Source organism: Podarcis pityusensis (genome assembly GCF_964106645.2).
Source record: "Podarcis pityusensis genome assembly, chromosome: 13".
Taxonomy (NCBI): Eukaryota; Metazoa; Chordata; class Lepidosauria; order Squamata; family Lacertidae; genus Podarcis; species Podarcis pityusensis.
This window is the reverse complement of record NC_138038.1, coordinates 27,304,690-27,321,839: the sequence shown is the minus strand read 5'-3', so window position 1 is coordinate 27,321,839 and position 17,150 is coordinate 27,304,690. Positions and strand designations below refer to the sequence as shown.

The 17,150-nt window shown below is 39.4% G+C and overlaps 1 protein-coding gene across 12 annotated transcripts in view; it reads left to right on the top strand.

The window, feature by feature from the left end:
• MAPT (microtubule associated protein tau) overlaps positions 1-17,150 on the top strand; it is an 81,591-nt gene that overhangs the window by 29,059 nt on the left and 35,382 nt on the right. For 7 of the 12 annotated variants that reach the window (XM_080978628.1, XM_080978616.1, XM_080978627.1 and 4 more), the window contains 3 exons: positions 7,451-7,540; positions 13,436-13,522; positions 16,071-16,157. In XM_080978628.1, the coding sequence (XP_080834754.1) occupies positions 7,468-7,540; positions 13,436-13,522; positions 16,071-16,157 (247 nt within the window). In that variant the 5' untranslated portion in view covers positions 7,451-7,467. Of the gene's footprint in view, positions 1-7,450; positions 7,670-13,435; positions 13,523-16,070; positions 16,158-17,150 lie in introns of those variants that run through there. The other 5 variants (XM_080978619.1, XM_080978617.1, XM_080978620.1 and 2 more) reach the window with 3 other exon arrangements.

Here is a 17,150-nt window from a genome sequence, read left to right as displayed (position 1 = left end):
GGTCCCTACTCTTCCACTACTAGTAAGGAGTTGTAGGATAGAACAGAACTAGAACTAATACCGGACTAAATTAGTGCTGATTAATCCCAAGAGACATGTATTGACCCATCTTTAATGGGAAACAAAGAACAGCTTTTAGAATGTTCATTCCCATGCCAGGCCACTTCATCAGTTATCTATGCCCCATTGTAGTCTTCACAGATCACTTCAACTGTAGAAAGTTAAATGTGTAAAGACAACATAATGTGGTTACTTTTAGTAATAAAGGGATACTCTCAATAATTCTGTCTAACAAACAAAGCAAGAACAATCTGTTTCTTAGATTGTTTTTTTGTTTCTTTAGGCAAAATTATCCCTTTTCCAAAGAGCAGTTTCTTCCTCCTGCCGGAACTAATGTGCAAACGAAGGGGGAAAGCAATAGGCTTTTGGAGCAGAACATTGCAATATCATCTGGAATGGCTCAAGTCATACGCTGCCATAAGCATTATGGAAGCATGGTTGTGACTCTGCTCCAACTAAAGTCTAGATTGGCATTCTAGTATTTATTTAGTGGGTTTCTATCCTGCTTTTTTAAACTGAGTTCTCAAAGTGGCTTACAATGTAACAAAATGCAGGTAATACATTAAAAGCTCCACACCTTTGGGGGTGGGGAGAACAAGTCTGGCTGATACCTTCACCCCCTTTCTATCCATATGTTCATTTTTAAGTTGTTTGTAATAAAATGGACAATGCTCCTAATCAAAGAAGACCCAGGGAACCAGAAGCAATGCACCTTAAATCAGTGTGTCAAGTTGATAGCTTAAATGAACAATTATTGCCTTATTCTGCCATTAAAAAAATGCAATTCTGGAAAATAGATGTAGGTTAGGGGTAAGGCAGTTCAAATGATGTTTGCAGAAGCCTCACAAGCTATATATCAAACTAAGAATTAGATTTTTTTTATGTTCAAGAAGGAAAACTCAGAATCTCAAGAAGTCATTTCATGCTAGAATGCCAATTCACACAAAGTGTAATGAGCATCTCTAATTCTTCCAACTGCCTGTAATAAAATTACAGCATGCAAGTGCATGTGTAGTTTGGTTTTTTAAAAATGAATTGGGAGCACTAAATTAGTTCAGTGCTGATTATTCCTCAATGCTATTGAGTACCAGCATTTTGTATCCACTTTTGGCCTGTCATATGCACAGAATTGTCCCATGAAAATTATAGCCTACCATATTATGTTTATTATAATGCTACATGAGCTAGGAATAACGGTTAACTATGAGAAGGTGCTCAGATCTGGCTAAAGTTGGTTATGATTGACTAAGGCTGCAGATTGTTCTCAATGGCTTCATACACTGTATTCACCTCACAGAGCTACAATTCCCAATGTGTTTAACCTATAGTTCCCAAGATTCTTTGGAGGAGTTCATGTGCTTTAAATATACAGTACATGGTGAACATGTGAAATAGGCCCAGTCTGAAAACAACTGTTTTCTGGAGGCATTGCACTTGAAAGTTGAGATGGACAAATCTGACAGTTTCTAATCTGTCAGGTTTTGTGGGGGGTTTTGCATGTTTTTACCCATAATTTCATGCTACTTCTGCATTAATCCTCTCAAAATGCATATTTATGTTTATGTGTGTTCTCAAAGTATATATTTAAATATATATTCTGAGATAATTTTTAAATTGCTGAGGTGCATTGCAATGTTTGGAGAAGTGTAAAATCCAATAGAGTGCTGAATTCTGATCCACACAGTAGTCTGAGGTACTATATTTCTTATAATAATTTATAAAGACTGAATTCTTCTAACATTCATATCTCAGAGGGGGAGCATGTCCTCACTTCATTGTAACAAAAATGTTTTGTGTGCATCTAATTCTTGCTGACTGGTCGTCATGACTGGTTGCTTGCATTATGTAGGCTTCCCCCCCTCGCTTAGTGTTTTTGTGTTTTGTTCTATAAATTTCCAGTAATACAACTGTCTTGAGTGATTAATTATAATAAAGGTGATCTGGAAGATTGACAGATGATCAGCTAGACAATTAAATTATTCATTTGTATGTGCAGAACGCACAGAGGTGGGAGGCAGTAGCTGATGTATAGGAGCATATTTCAGAGCTGTATGCATTCCCACACAAAATATAACTGCTATCTTGTAATTCAGATTTGGCCTTAAAGTACAACTATCAGTGTGCTTCCCTTGTTCGTGTATAAAATAACCACACACTCCAGTCTGTTCTATTTGAAGCCTAATTTCAGTGATGGGAGAGGATCCAGTGGTGCCAGGAAAGGCCTATGTGGGCATAACTGCACTCACAGGTCCCAGAATGGAAATTGCACTCTGTGAGTATAACTTTCACTATCTGAGGGCCAAACTATTTGTTGTTATTGTTTAGTCGTTTAGTTGTGTCTGACTCTTCGTGACTGCATGGACCAGAGCACGGCAGGCACTCCTGTCTTCCGCTGCCTCCCGCAGCTTGGTCAAACTCATGTTCGTAGCTTCGAGAACACTGTCCAACCATCTCATCCTCTGTCGTCCCCTTCTCCTTGTGCCCTCAATCTTTCCCAACATCAGGGTCTTTTCCAGGGAGTCTTCTCATGAGGTGGCCAAAGTATTGGAGCCTCAGCTTCAGGATCTGTCCTTCCAGTGAGCACTCAGGGCTGATTTCCTTAAGAATGGATAGGTTTGATCTTTTTGCAGTCCATGGGACTCTCAAGAGTCTCCTCCAGCACCATAATTCAAAAGCATCAATTCTTCAGCGATCAACCTTCTTTATGGTCCAGCTCTCACTTCCATACATCACTACTGGGAAAACCATAGCTTTAACTATACGGGCCTTTGTTGGCAAGGTGAGGTCTCTGCTTTTTAAGATGCTGTCTAGGTTTGTCTTCGCTTTTCTCCAAAGAAGCAGGCGTCTTTTAATTTCGTGACTGCTGTCACCATCTGCAATGATCATGGAGCCCAATAAAGTAAAATCTCTCACTGCCTCCATTTCTTCCCCTTCTGTTTGCCAGGAGGAGATGGGACCAGTGGTCATGATCTTAGTTTTTTTGATGCTAAACTATATGTGATGCTAAATGTGTAGAAATGTATTAAGTACTAGGTGCTGTGCCTTTGCTTGCCAACTCTACCTTACCCCCAATCCTCCTCAAAGCCATTTACCCTTCTCCATACTTCTCACCAAACCTACCACCTTCCTTTGCCCCTTGCAAAGATAACCCAGCAAGTCCAAGCTTACTGTGACAGCCACCTGATTTTCTCCACACTCATTCCCTTGCATTTCTAACCTCTGCTGTGGTGATTTCCCTAACACTAGCATCCAGGAATATAGCTAGGACTGGCTAGAGGCAGCAGGCAGCAGGAGAACATGACAGTGGAATGTCTTTGGGAGCAGGTGTGTCTATGTGTGTGGAAAGGAGATTGTTGCTGGGGCCCCAGTGCCTGCTATTTGCACTAGAAAAACCTATAGGGTGAATAGGGTCTCTCTCACACCATGAAATAGCAGGTATGGGACTGAAATTGGCCCCTTGCATCTGCAATTTTGCTTTAAAAATCCACTCAAGTAATTGCTAATTTCATTCTTTTGTCTCAACTACTTTGGCTCTTGTACTGAGTGATAGTGCTTTATCACTGAAAACTAGGATAACAGTTATCCCTGAAATTAGTGTACTGAAGCTGTGGTTAGGTAGGTGAGGGTTGGCCAACTGAACTTGAACCCAAGTTTTGGAGGGGTAGGTTTATCTATGACTGATCGGATTGTAACTTTCCCACTGGAAGAGGGTTGTAGTCTGGGAGCTGCTTTTGATCCAGGTTGCTGCAGTGGCCAAGGAAGAAAGAGGGAGCCTGGCCACCTGGGTGAAGGAGGAGGCAGCGGCAACATCAAGCAGCCCTTCTCCACAAGGTGTGGATGGGGTGACTTGCACCCCACACCTTGTGGGAGCAGTGCTGAGGCTGCCTGGTGCTGGGAGTGGAGGAGAGTACTGTTGTGCTCATTTCCTGCTTGTGGGCTTCCCATAGGCCAGGCACGTCCAACAGGTAGATTGTGATCTACCGGTAGATCACTCTGGATGTCTGTGGTAGATCACTGACTCCCCCCAAAGAAGCTCAACAACTTTGGCTCCCTTAAAAAAGCTCAACATTTTAGCCCTGCGGCCCCCCCCCCCATATGGTGCTCTCCTCCTCCCTAAAAAGCTCAACAACTTTGACTTGAACCCCCAAAAAGCGGGTAGATCACTGCCAGTTTTTAACTCTGTGAGTAGATCGCAGCCTCTTGGGAGTTGGCCACCCCTGCTATAGGCCATCTGGTTGGCCAGTGTGAAAAAGGATGTAGAACTACATGGTCCTTCGGTCTGATCTAGCAGGGTTCTTCATATATTCAAACTGCTGTTCTGGAATTTCATAAATCTCTCTCTGGTCTGTATTAGGCAGCATTTTTTTACTTCTCTTGAAGAATCAGATACTCAGTTTGGGTGTGTTCCTGGTTCATTACTCGATGGTAGTAGTGGCCTGGAGCACTTTCCAGCAGCTTTGGCTTGTGTACATTGATAAAATGGATCTGCCCACAGTCATTCATCTGCTTGTTACATTCAGATTTGATTATCGTAATGTGGTTATGTTTCCTGCCACTATGTGAACATCTTTACTCTTCATGGCTTCCTCTACTGAAACAGCACTTTATCCTCTGTAACTCTGTATTTTCAATTTTACTTAATAATGACAATTTGTTTTGCATATATAACATCCTTAGTCACTTTGATCGACTCCCCCCCCCCCGTTTCAAAATTTCCCCTTTTTATTTTCATTGCATCTAACTATTTATCCACTTAATTTTTACTTTAAATTTCTCATCATGCTTCTCACTTTAGTTCATAAATGCTACAACAATCCTGCTAACGTCTCAACGTTCTTGCAATGTTCTTTGAAATAAACTATAAAGTTTTTCCAATCTTGACTAAATTTTCCTTCATCTTGGTGCCTGATCTTCATGGTTAATTTTGCCATTTCGGCATAGTACATCATCTTTATCCTCCATTCTTCTTTCGTTGGTAGACACTCATCGTTCCACTTCTGGGCAAGCAGCATTCTGGCAGCTGTGGTCGCATACATGAACAGTCACTTTTGCTTCTTTGGTACTTCCTCTCCTAAAATTCCTCTGGTTTTCTAACAAAAAACCTCTGGTTTTCTAACAAAAGTTTACAATTTTTTTTTCATTTCATTGTATATCATTTCCCAGAAGCTTTTTACTTTTTTACATATCCACCATGTACCTTCTTATTCTTTAAATTTCCAACAGATATTAGATGAATTTTTGTGCATCTTAGTAAGCTTTACCAGAGTTAAATACCATCTATACATCATTTTCATATAGTTTTCTTTTAGTGAACTACATGCCGTAAATTTCTTTCCACAGCTTTCCCCATGATTCAAGTGGTATGTTATATCCTGTATCTTGTGCCCAGTGTATTATTACTGCCTTTACCTCTTTGTATTTCATCTCCCATTCCAACAGGAGCTTGTACATTTTTTATAACAATTTCTAATTATTATCCAGTAATTCCTTTTCGAACTTTGAGAATTCCTTCCCAAAGCCCGTCTCTTTATCACTTCTAAATATGTCAATTGGTTAGAAATATTGTAACCAATCTGTTAACATAGATTTTATATCATTATATTCCTTCATCTTTAATTTATAATCTGATTCTGTTAACAGATAATTTATATGTTGGCCAATTGCCTTTCATATATTCTCTGTAACTTTCATGTCTCCTGTGCACTTTCTTACTTACCCAGCTAACTAACATACTGAGTACAGTGAGAAAGCATGGTGTTGCAGTCAAGGCATTAGACCAAAGTTAAATGGAACAGTTAATTTAAAGAGAATTTATTTTATTCTCAGATTTTAAAATGAAAACTTAAAACCTTTTTCAAATTTCAGCCTTCAAATTTAACCACTTCCCCTCTTGCATAGCTGTGAAATACATGGTTGTTTTTAATTTGTTTGCTTCTCCTATCATTAGTGTCCAATGACATTTCATTTAAGAACGGCAAGAAGAGTGCCAACATGATCATATGATATATATCATTACAGTGGTTTATTTTAAGCAGGCAATTCCTACCCCTCACCCCCATCTAACTTGAATGTCTTGTGAAATTAAGTACACATTTAGTTTTATTCTTCTATATCAAACTGATACAAGTCCAGAAAGTATACCCTCTGACTTCCAAACATTTTTGTATCTGATTTAGGACATATTTTTAATTGCATAATAAACAACACTGCAGGAGACAGCATACAAAGTAGCAAAAAACTAGGGCTTGAGGATGCTGTTAATTAGAAGGTGTAATTCTGTATCTGTTGCTGGACTTTCACTTATGTTTGCAAACAGTGGATTGATACTCTGCTTACACATCTGAAAAACTAATGCATAGAAAACATGTTGGGGGTAAGCTAGAACTTGTGTGAAACACAATGCCATGTCATGCAAAATAATACCATGTCATGTAAAATTGGTGGTATTTTTATTTATTGTGAAAACATGCACGCTTCATTCCCAAAGCTACCAGGGAAGCTTAGAGTTAGAATTTTCTGTTTCTGCAAAGTAATATGTTGTTGCTGATCACAATTATTAGCTACTTTAAAAATATGATGTTTTTCTTCTTCCCACTACCTGAGGTTTCAAATTGCAAAATTGCTTGCTATCATAGTCATAAGCTAAATAATGTCTCACTTTGGATTTACTTGAAATAGGGAATCCCCCATCACCTCTAGCACAGCTTATAGAATCTATGCTGTAGATGGATAACTGGTGTTATGTGTTATGAATAAGACCCAAAGGCTTTTGCAGCATCACAGCTGTTGATGGAATTATCTCTCATTTCTGAATGAGCCAGCTGCATTCTTCACCATGGGAGGATGAATACTATGTAGAAAAAACTACTGGGGGTAGTGGTGGGGAAATGTTAAGACCTTATGGCTGGAGGAGCTTCTGCTCTAGAACACTAAAGGAAGCCTGATCCCACCATCTACTAAACTAAAGAACCTGGCCTTTGATACTCGTGTGTGTGTGTGTGTGTGTGTGTGTGTACAGCCTATTATGTCAGGTGTGAGGCAGGTAAGTGTGGTTTGGGGAAAACTACTTCATGGGCTAAATGGGGAGAGCTGGTGGGCCAAATTTGGTCCACAGACCAGAAGTTTCCTATCCTGAATCTTAAGGGTGCCAGTAGCAACGAAGGGTGATAATGATATTTGCAGAGATCTGGTTGTTTGGTATGGATTTAGGTAGTCACAATTTTGGAGTAAGATGAATGATGAGCATGTATTGCAAAGGAGGCAGGAGCTACAGAAGAAGGCTTGCTTTTTTAACTTTACTGACATTCTGCAATAATCTACTCTTCATTTTCAAATCACACCAAAACTTTATTGCTATAGTCAATAACCAGTACTACTATTCATTTTCTAGATAACCTTTGTGACAAGATGGCTGACCAGCACCAGGATTTCAATATGACAGATGACCATTTGGTGAGCCAAGCTAGATGGAACCAGACAGGTGAGCCCGATCGGGTGGGAGACAGGAAGGAGCTTCTTCCACAGGATGGAATCCAGGATGTTGGTTCACAGTTTGGAGAAAGGCTGTATGTGGGGATGGAGCCTGGAAGTATAAATGGGTTAAGGAAAGGTTAGTCATGAATCCTAGTCAAAACTACTATTGTGCATGTTATTGCCACTTGCTGCCAGCTTTACTGCTTAAATATCAGTTTACTAACAAGGAAGTTAAATAATTGTTGTTTAAGATGGTTTTATTTATTTTATTTAGTAAATATCCATACCACCCTTCATCCAAGGATTACAGGTTTATAATACGAAAGCACAAGAATACATAAAATAGTAACAAAAAACAACAATAACCACCCCACAATGTTTAAAACACCATATAATGTTTAATTAGTCAAAGGCCTGAGAGAAGAGGAATTTTTTGTCCGGCACCTAAAGGTATGTAACGAAGATGCCAGGTGAGCCTTCCTGGGGAGAGCATTCCACAAATGGGGAGTCGCCGCAGAAAAGGCCCACTCTCGTGTTGCCACCCTCAAGACCTCTTGTGGAGAAGGTACATGAAGAAGGGCCTCAGATGATGATTGCAGGGTCTGGGTTGGTTCATATGAGGAGAGCCAGTCCTTGAAGTATTGTGGTCCAGAACCAAAGCGGTGCCACCCATCCCTAACTCAGACAGCTGCTCCAGAAGGATACCATGGAAAAATTAACAAGGACACATTTTCCCCATCTCTCTCCAACACAGATAATCACACAGGGTGATCAAAGCATTTTCTGTGCCACAACCGGGCCTAAACCTGGTTAGTGAACTGAGTTAAACTACAGTTGTCTGTTTTGGGTGTAACAGGGAACTGTAGAGTAAGCTGAACTTAAACAAACCCAATGCAGATTATTTGTTGGTTGAAAAGGGGGACAATAACGTATTTTTTGTTATTTGATTGCAGTGTTCCCATTTTCAAAGCTTCTACAAAGTGGTTGTGTTGTCTTTACAGTAAGAGGCAAATCTTAAATTAAGAAATAGATTCACAGAGTATTTATGAAATGTTACAGTAAAGGAAAGATATTTACAAATTAACAGCTTTTTCTCCAAGCATCCTTGTCCCTTGAATATTATGTTAAACTCTGGTCTGGGCTACGTGTGACATGTCTCTGTGTAATGTAATGTATATCTCTGTGCATGTATGTATTTGTGTGTATTTCAGAATTTGGAAAACTGTTTCTCATAGACTTCACTTACTATGTGAAGCGATGTATTCTACAGTTACAAAACACCAGATTTTCTCTGTGGACTTTTTAAAAAACCAATGTAGTTGTCATTTTTCTGAAACCTTGAAGAATAGTTCTAGCATCCCCTCCCTAGATATCAGGGGTTACCTCTTCTTAGTGTGCATTCAGGTGTTGCATTGTTTTCTTCAGTGTTATCTGTAGTACTGGTTATTGAAAGCTTCAAGGAGTATCAGTGCCAGTACTCATCACTGAACAAAGTTGATCAAGCCACCCTCCCATAGCACATCAAAAGTGGTATTGTGCATGCTTGGAAGTAAGCTTAACTCAGATTAGTGGGAGTATCCAAGTACATTTCATACTGGATGGATAACAGAGTACAATCTTAAACCAACCAGTTTGTGTACCCAGAAGCAAGGTGCAAATTGGCATCAAGTGCCAGAGATATCTATAAACATAGTAGTATAAGAATTGAGGTTCAGTATTCTGTCAGTTGCCAGCCAGATGCTCCAAGAAATTCCAAAAGCAAAACTTTAAGGTAGTATTTATTTAATAGGTATAATGTAATCTGCTTGTGGAAATCATTTCCCCATAACCACCTGTTTTCAGTACCATTTCACGGTAGCATTGTCTATGGCACATGTGCAACTGCCGTACACTGACAGACCACTGGTCTAACTAGCCCAGCATTGTCTACTGCAGCTCTCTGTGGTCCCAAGGGATCATTTACATACACAGCATATGCTGCACCCCACTAAACTATGAGTCCTCCCTTTAACCCAGGACCCACACATACAAGTGAGATCTGCTGGGGTGAAGTTGTCCGGAATGGCTAATTCCTTTTAATTGCTGTGGAAGTTCTAGAACAGGGTTGAGTTTCCCCATTTAGGCTGCCAGGCTGTTTTCCCAAACTATGTCCACCTGCCCCACACCTGATGTCATATGTGATGTCAGGTGTGCAGCAGGCAAAGATGTGGCCACAAAAATCAGGATTGAACTACGTGTGCATCTTGCTTGATTTGTGTGCACCAGCTTGGGATCCACCTCAGTGGTTTATTTTTCAACTTTGCTTTTAGATGTTGCCAGGCTTTAATCATTTCCCCAGGAGATGATTAGTTATTATCAATAGTATTTCTTAGAGTGGTGAATGGCACTATTTAGTGGGAAGAAACTCCAATGAAAATCCTCATTATTACATATTTTTACATGGCTGTTTTTTTGTTTATATTTTAAATTTTTATATATGGATGTTTTATGATGGCCTATATTTGTAATGCCTAATAAAGGTTTGGCGAAGTAAGTAGATTAGTTATTAATTCCCTATCCTTGTGATCATTTGGAGATAATTTCTTGGAGTATCATCTGTGCAACAAGTTGAAACATCAAGAGTGTTCATGGAGGCATTCTGAGTTGCAGATACCAGATTATAGAATTCCTTTTTCCTATTTGAGCTTGATCCCTGCTGCCTTCTATAGTGCTTATCTCCTCCTCAAGCAAGCCATGTTAAATGCAAAGAGAGTCTGAGACGTCCACCCCCCCCCTTTCTCATTAATTCTCGCACCCACACATACTCTCCCTCTCTCACACACACAATCCCTCCCAGTGTCAACTCTGGTGAAGAACATGGGATAATTGCAGCCTCTTAATCTTGGACAAAAACCTGTAACTTATCAAACTGCATCTCCCCCCTCTCAGCTGAGTTTGTGACAGTAACAATTATCTATGGATTGCTAGACCTCTGAGGGCAGCCCCCATTTGCCTCAGATGGCCTCAACTCTTTGTAATAAGACAGTGCTCTAGTGTCTGGAGCTTAGCTCACACAGTCAGTCCAGAGACCTATGGTTCTCATAACAGTGCAAAACTTAAGAAGCAATGTTCTTTGTATAATGGAAAGTCCTTGAAACATTGTGGTGATAGCTAAGGAGTGAGTTTGCAACTCGGGATGAGGCAGACCTAATGACACGATCCAGGATATGAGGAGGAACAAGGCATAAGGAGTATAGCAGTGGATTTCCTGGTGAAAACACACAGAGAAATGGTTGGACACAGTATTAAACATATTTGGGAGGCTTGGCTCAGCCTTGATTTTTATACTCATGGCAGGATCTTTCCAGACTGATTTGTTATGGGACATGGCAGCAAAAGTCTGATGACTATTCTGTCCTTTACCCCTTATGAAATCAGTAATAATACCACAGGAAAGTTCTTATCTGTGAGAGTTGGTTACAGCACCTGCTAGAAAATGTTTACCGTGGGGTACTGTGGGATTATTTGCTGCTGAAGACTTTATCTCTGACTAGTGTGAGGAGCAGCAGCAGAAATTAGTTTATAGCTAGCTCAAGCCAGTTTTAGAGTTGCTTAAATGAGCCTCTTCAAAAACAGTGTGCACTGTTGTATACTCAGTGCCAAGCTTTTTCGTTAAAAAAAAAAAAAGCACCCAACAGAGAAATACAGCTGAGATCCCAATTGTGGGGGATGTTCCTGTTGATGCCTAGGAAGAATAACAACCTGCCTTGTCTCTACTTACAACAGAAATAATAAGATGCAATAAAAACAGCAAAGATACCTAGCCAGCAAATAAAACTTTTAACAGCAGTAGCAGTAAAATATATAACATGAGCAGAAGGATAACATACCAGTTATGGCAAGACCAAGCTATACAGTACCCCCTCAAAAGCCATAAAGTCTTCCTAAGCATGAATTCTTAATTCCGTGGTGGAAGGCCAGCAAGCAGGAAACAGAAATAACTTTCTTAGCCGGGGTGTTCCAAAGTCTGGGCCTGACACAAGAAAAAGCCTACTGACTCCTTCAAACCAAATGTCTGTTTGAAAGCAATGAAAGGTCTCTGTAGAGGACCTTTGTGTGTAGTCAGGCTCATACAGAGGGAAGTTACCCTTCACATATCCACTGTGCCCTTATGTAGTTACCTTTTTAATCTCCCAAAGAGCAGTAGATAGATATGACAGATATGACATAATTAGTACGTTTATCTGTCCTCTTCAATAGAACTCAAGATGGTGTTGCCAGGGAGGCTCCCACACAGGCACGGACTAGACATAGAGTCGATCAGTTGCTGCCATGAGATGCCTTCAGGCTGTGATGTCTCCATAGCATCAAGACTATTAACCTCACAGTTAATCAGAGCTCAGGCTGCATTTTGGCTTAACTTCAGGACTACCTTGTTGTTTTCAATCCACTTCATTTTGAAATATCAAATCCTTGACCTTTTCACTTGGAGAAATATGCAGTATGTGGGAGCTTTCCTTCTGTTCCATACAGAAACTTCTTAATGATCTCCCTTAATGGAACTATTTAGTTGTTAGTGCAAATAGGAGGAGAAAGTGAGGATATTCTTGCAGTCCCTTCTCCTTCCACCATTTGCACATATAAATAAAGTACCCATTGACTTCCTCTTCAGCTGACTTTGCCTCTATGTATAGGCTCTTGGCATTACCTCCCAAACCACATGCACCACTACAAATATTTCCATGCTGTTGTGATTTGTATGCACGTCACCAATTTATTGTGATTGTCCAGAGCCACTTGGAAAGCACTTAGCTGCAGGTAAGCAACTTCCATTTTCTCTCTGTGCAGTTTTGATTCTCTTGGACTTAGAATTATGGTGTGGGGTCTAGAGTAACTTTTCGTTGTAACCGCAGCCTGCCTTTGTCTACTTCCTGGCTCATGATTCTTGTCCATTTACAACGTTCAGTCATTAGGGTTGCCTCCTGATTCAGGGGAGAAAATCAAGTCATCTTTATATCGTACAGGTATAAAGGAATTGATAAAAGTTCTGAAAAGTCTGTTATGTCAGCAGAGAGACTAAAAAAATGAGGTCCACAGTAACACTTTCTCAAATTCTTCTCAGTAGACACTCTGCATGTTGCCCAAGCCCACATATCTAAGAACACCCCACATTCTTTCCCTCTTCAGCCAGTAACATCTTTTGGGAGACTAAAGAGGCTCAGATCCTGAAGAAAATAGAAAATTATGTCCCCAAATGCTGCCACAATTCAAGCTCATTTTTGTCACTAAGTCCTTTATGCATAAATTGTAGGAGGTTGTGGATTCCTGCTCTTCTGGACGCCCTATTACAAAAAGTAGATATCTACCTCTTGATTCTAAAAAGTGGGAATTGGCAAATTCCTGACAACAGTGACCAACTGTGGTGATGAATGACTTATTTACCTTTACAGAATAAATTGCTCTGAACACTTTTTGTTTGCTTTCTTATATAAAGAACCCCTTATTACTGTCATGCTCTAGTATTTGGAAGTGCACTTTCATGCAAAGCAAGGCATGGCCCGCAAAATTCTTAAAATGGTAGTAGTAATGATCTGAACCTAGTAGTAAAAGGGAAAAAAATCTGTCATCTTTAGACTTCTTGATTTTTTGCTTTCGTTTTTGTTGTCAGTTGATGCACCTCACTGATCAGTTGCTTTTAACAGTTTCACTTTAGTTGCTTTGATGCTGCCACTGAAACTTGAATTTGGCGTTTTCTAGTCCTGCCTTTTCTTGCTAATGCCTGATATTTCTGCTAGCTGACGGTCACATATGCATGCACACTCTTTGCATTATGAAGATGAATTCAAGCACATTTTGCACCAAGGACAGGCCATACTCCAAAACTGATCTCCTTTTGCTGAGTGCTGAATGTGTGTATTTCCAGGCTCTCCCCTCCAGATACCAGTTGATGATGGATCTGATGAACCAGAGTCTGAGGCTTCTGATGCTAAGAGTACCCCAACTGTGGAAGGTGGGAACTCTTTGTCTCGTTACTTTGAAATTCACAGCAGTCAGCACTTTATTTTTTAGAAGTGCACCAATATGTTTCCCTCCCAAATAAGCAGAGACTTTCTTTCATTGTTGCTTCCAATTTTAAATTATCTGTATTTAGTTTTGACAGTTGCTGACACAAGAATCACTATACACAGAATAAACTGCATTCCTACTTCCTCAAATCCAGCACGTCTACACTCAGCCAAATAATATATTCAAGGTCCTTGATAGGGTGTTAGATTTTGACATTCTTTTAACAATAATTATCCAGTAAGAAATTAAACAGAAAAACTTTGTCAGCAGGAAGGCCCTTTCCAGCCCACTGAAGAAAATTCAGACTGTAGCCACTTTCTCTTAAGGCTCTATCTATACTACTTAAGGCTCTATCTATACTACAGTCATTGCCAAACTGAACTTGATTTCACGAACTCTGGTCTTCCTACAGCATCTACACTGTAAATTTCTAAGCATAATAGGGATTTGTATTGTATGCAAGCTTAACTAGACTACTGTCTTACATACTGCAAAAAACTGATGATGTGCTAGTCATTTATGAGCTGAAAGAAATATTGTTCATTAATACATTATAATCTAGAAATCATTCTTGCACACCACAGGTGAGTGGATGCGTAGTTTAAAACCTACTTGCATGGTTAAGAGTAGAATATACTGTTTGAAGTGGGATAAATTTCCACACTATAATTTAAAAGTTAGTCATGTGGCAGAATCCCAATTTCTCTCTCTCTAATTGTGCCCCATTTGCCTGTTAAGCCCTTTATCTTATCAAAATATATGCAAAATTGCACCCTTGAGTGAAGTTATTGTTCTCTCTTCTGTTCCTTGTCTAAACTGAGCACATTTGTAGCATAAGATTGTCCTGAATCCAGTGCAATGGGAAAGTCTTAGGTGAGGATGGCCGAGTTACTCAACCTGATTTGGGAGTAGGCAAAATGTAGATGACAAAAGTTGATAGAGGGGAAAGCCATGAAAATAATGCGAGTCAACTCTTGGCCAGAATGACTTAAGGTAACCTGTAGTGTATGCATGTCCTTATTGGTATATTTAAAGCTACATTTCAAAAATATTGAAATGAAACTTGGTGGCGTTTTTTGTGGGAGAGAGGGAGAATTAAATATTTTTTCTCTTTTGGGCTGGAAATGCTCTTGAAGATTCAGATATCAAAAGTGTTCTACACTTATAACTACTTGTTCCATTAGATATTATTTTTTGGTAACACTGTAATCTGTGAAACCTGGCAAGCAGAATCTTTTAAATTGGGCATCTTGAAGAATCAATAAATCCATAAGGTAAGCAATTTTCTAAATGTTCTTTCGGTGTCAACTAAATGCACACAATTTTGGCAACAAATATCAAAAGATTGAACAATACACAAAACTGAAGCAAATTTATTTGTAACCATATCCTTAGAACATCATCAAACAGAAATATTTTGAAGGATATCAGACATTTTGAGCTCCTGGCATCAGTAGCGTTAGGGAAATCAACAAAAAAAAGGGAGAAGATCTTATAAAAATTATTCACTCTGAAGATCTTTAGCTGAAGGACAATGGATCTGCCAGTCCTTTGAAAAGGGCCAAAATAGCTAACATAATAATAGTTTATCACTTGTTACTCTGGGCTTCTTTGGGAGCAAGGGCAGGATATAAATTTAATAAATAAGCCAGTCAAGTCAACTTTGCTGTCCCTAGATCTCTTCTCTCAGAAAAAATGGAGGTAAAAGTAAAAAAATAAATAAATCTCCCATTGTACTCCCATTGTCTGTCTCATTGTTTGTCCTGTCTATGTTCTGTCTCTTGCTTTGCTTGAGTGAAAAACGTGGGTTAAGGAGTTGGTAGTGGAGCATAAATTGTATACTCTGTAACTTGCCATGAGTGGTAAGTCAAGGCCTTTAACACCACTGACCTACCCAAGAAAACAGTCACTGCACATGCTTGGGAAGTTTCTGGTGTCATGTTTCATATTTCTGCCATCAGACTTAGTGGAGAACCCTCTGTTCTTTGTATGGCCACTTTCCTATTTTGATCACCCATAAACACAAACCTATGCCACATGTGCCAGGGCTCAACTTAGGTATTCCCTTGATCTAGAAGAAGCAAAAATGAATCCATGAAAGTCTGCCACCTACAAACCTCTGGATGACTCCATGAGCTGACAAGTAAACATGGGGGTGAGGAGAACTACACATTTTATCTTCAAGGAGGTGGAATGAATTGAACAAGGATCTTGGATGTGAGCTTCAGGTTCAAATTCCTTTTCAAGCTTGCAGTTTGTGTGGCTTTGAGCAGTAATTAGTAGCAGATTTATATCCCAAACCTTTTAGGTTTAATTGGCTCTTGTTTCTGGATGCAAACCCCATCCTCATCTCATCTGAAGAAAACATGATACATGACTGCCTTTGAGTTGCCGGCTATTATTTCATTTTCTTAAAGTAGCTAATATATGAAGAATTTTCTTTTGCAGTGCTTTTAAAGTGACAGTTGCTTCATTTTGCCTTTTTGTTTCAGATGCCACTGCTCCATTAGTGGAGGAGAGAGTGCATGAGAATCGAAATGCGACTCGCCAGCATGCAGAGATACCTGAAGGAAATACAGGTGAGGCCTCTTAGGAAGAAAATGGTATGAAGAAAAGATTGAAATAGGGCCTCTTCACACATACCAAATTCCTTCCTGGTATGTTTAGTATATATGTGCTTTGCATTAGTTATTAATAGCACACACCCCTACAAATTACACTATTAAAGATCCATGTGGGAAGACATCTTTTGCTGTGTTTTAAGGGGAGATCTCAATATTTACACATGTGTGCATCATTTATAACTGATGCAAAATTTGTGTATTCTGTTTGTGTATATGCATGTATCATAGTTACATCCCCCTCTTACTTTATAAAGCTCTGAGTCAGTTTACATGAGGCTCCAAATGATCAGGTGCACACTTGCTTAATTTGAGCACCATTGCTACAGCAGGGTCTCCATACCATTTACTGTTATGCATTCTCTGCTTCCCTGAGTGAGAAAAAGTACAGGGTTGGACTACAGAGTTTCATTTCTGAAATGAGAGAACACTATATACTTATAATGTGTCTGTAATGTTTGTTCTTCTTTGCAGTCACACAAGTGGGTTATGTACCTGTAGGGAGCAACATCTCAAAAAATAAAATAAAATAGTGCTTCAGAAAGCACTTTTCTTTTTTCTTAAATGAGTGGATCTTAAGCTATGAATGACTCTCAAGAGATAGGCAAGTTCCTGTCCAGTTGTTGTTGTTTTTGGTTGTTGCCTGAACAGCATCATAGAACATATTATCCTTTTGAGATTTTGGGAGGGTTTTTTTTCTTACTTTTCTCTCAAAATTAATCCAGACAGTAGTTCAGTTTTGTGGTTACATTCAGTGTCAGAGTAGACCCATAGAAACTATTGGACATAACTGACTTAGTTGAACGCAGCCCATTGAAATTAATAGACCTAAGTCCTACTCAAAATAGACCCATTGAAATGAGTGAATCAACTCTGAGTAGGACTAACATTGAGTATTACCCAGTGGGCCATCTAAGAGTAAAATTTAGTTGGATACAACCACTTCTTTGT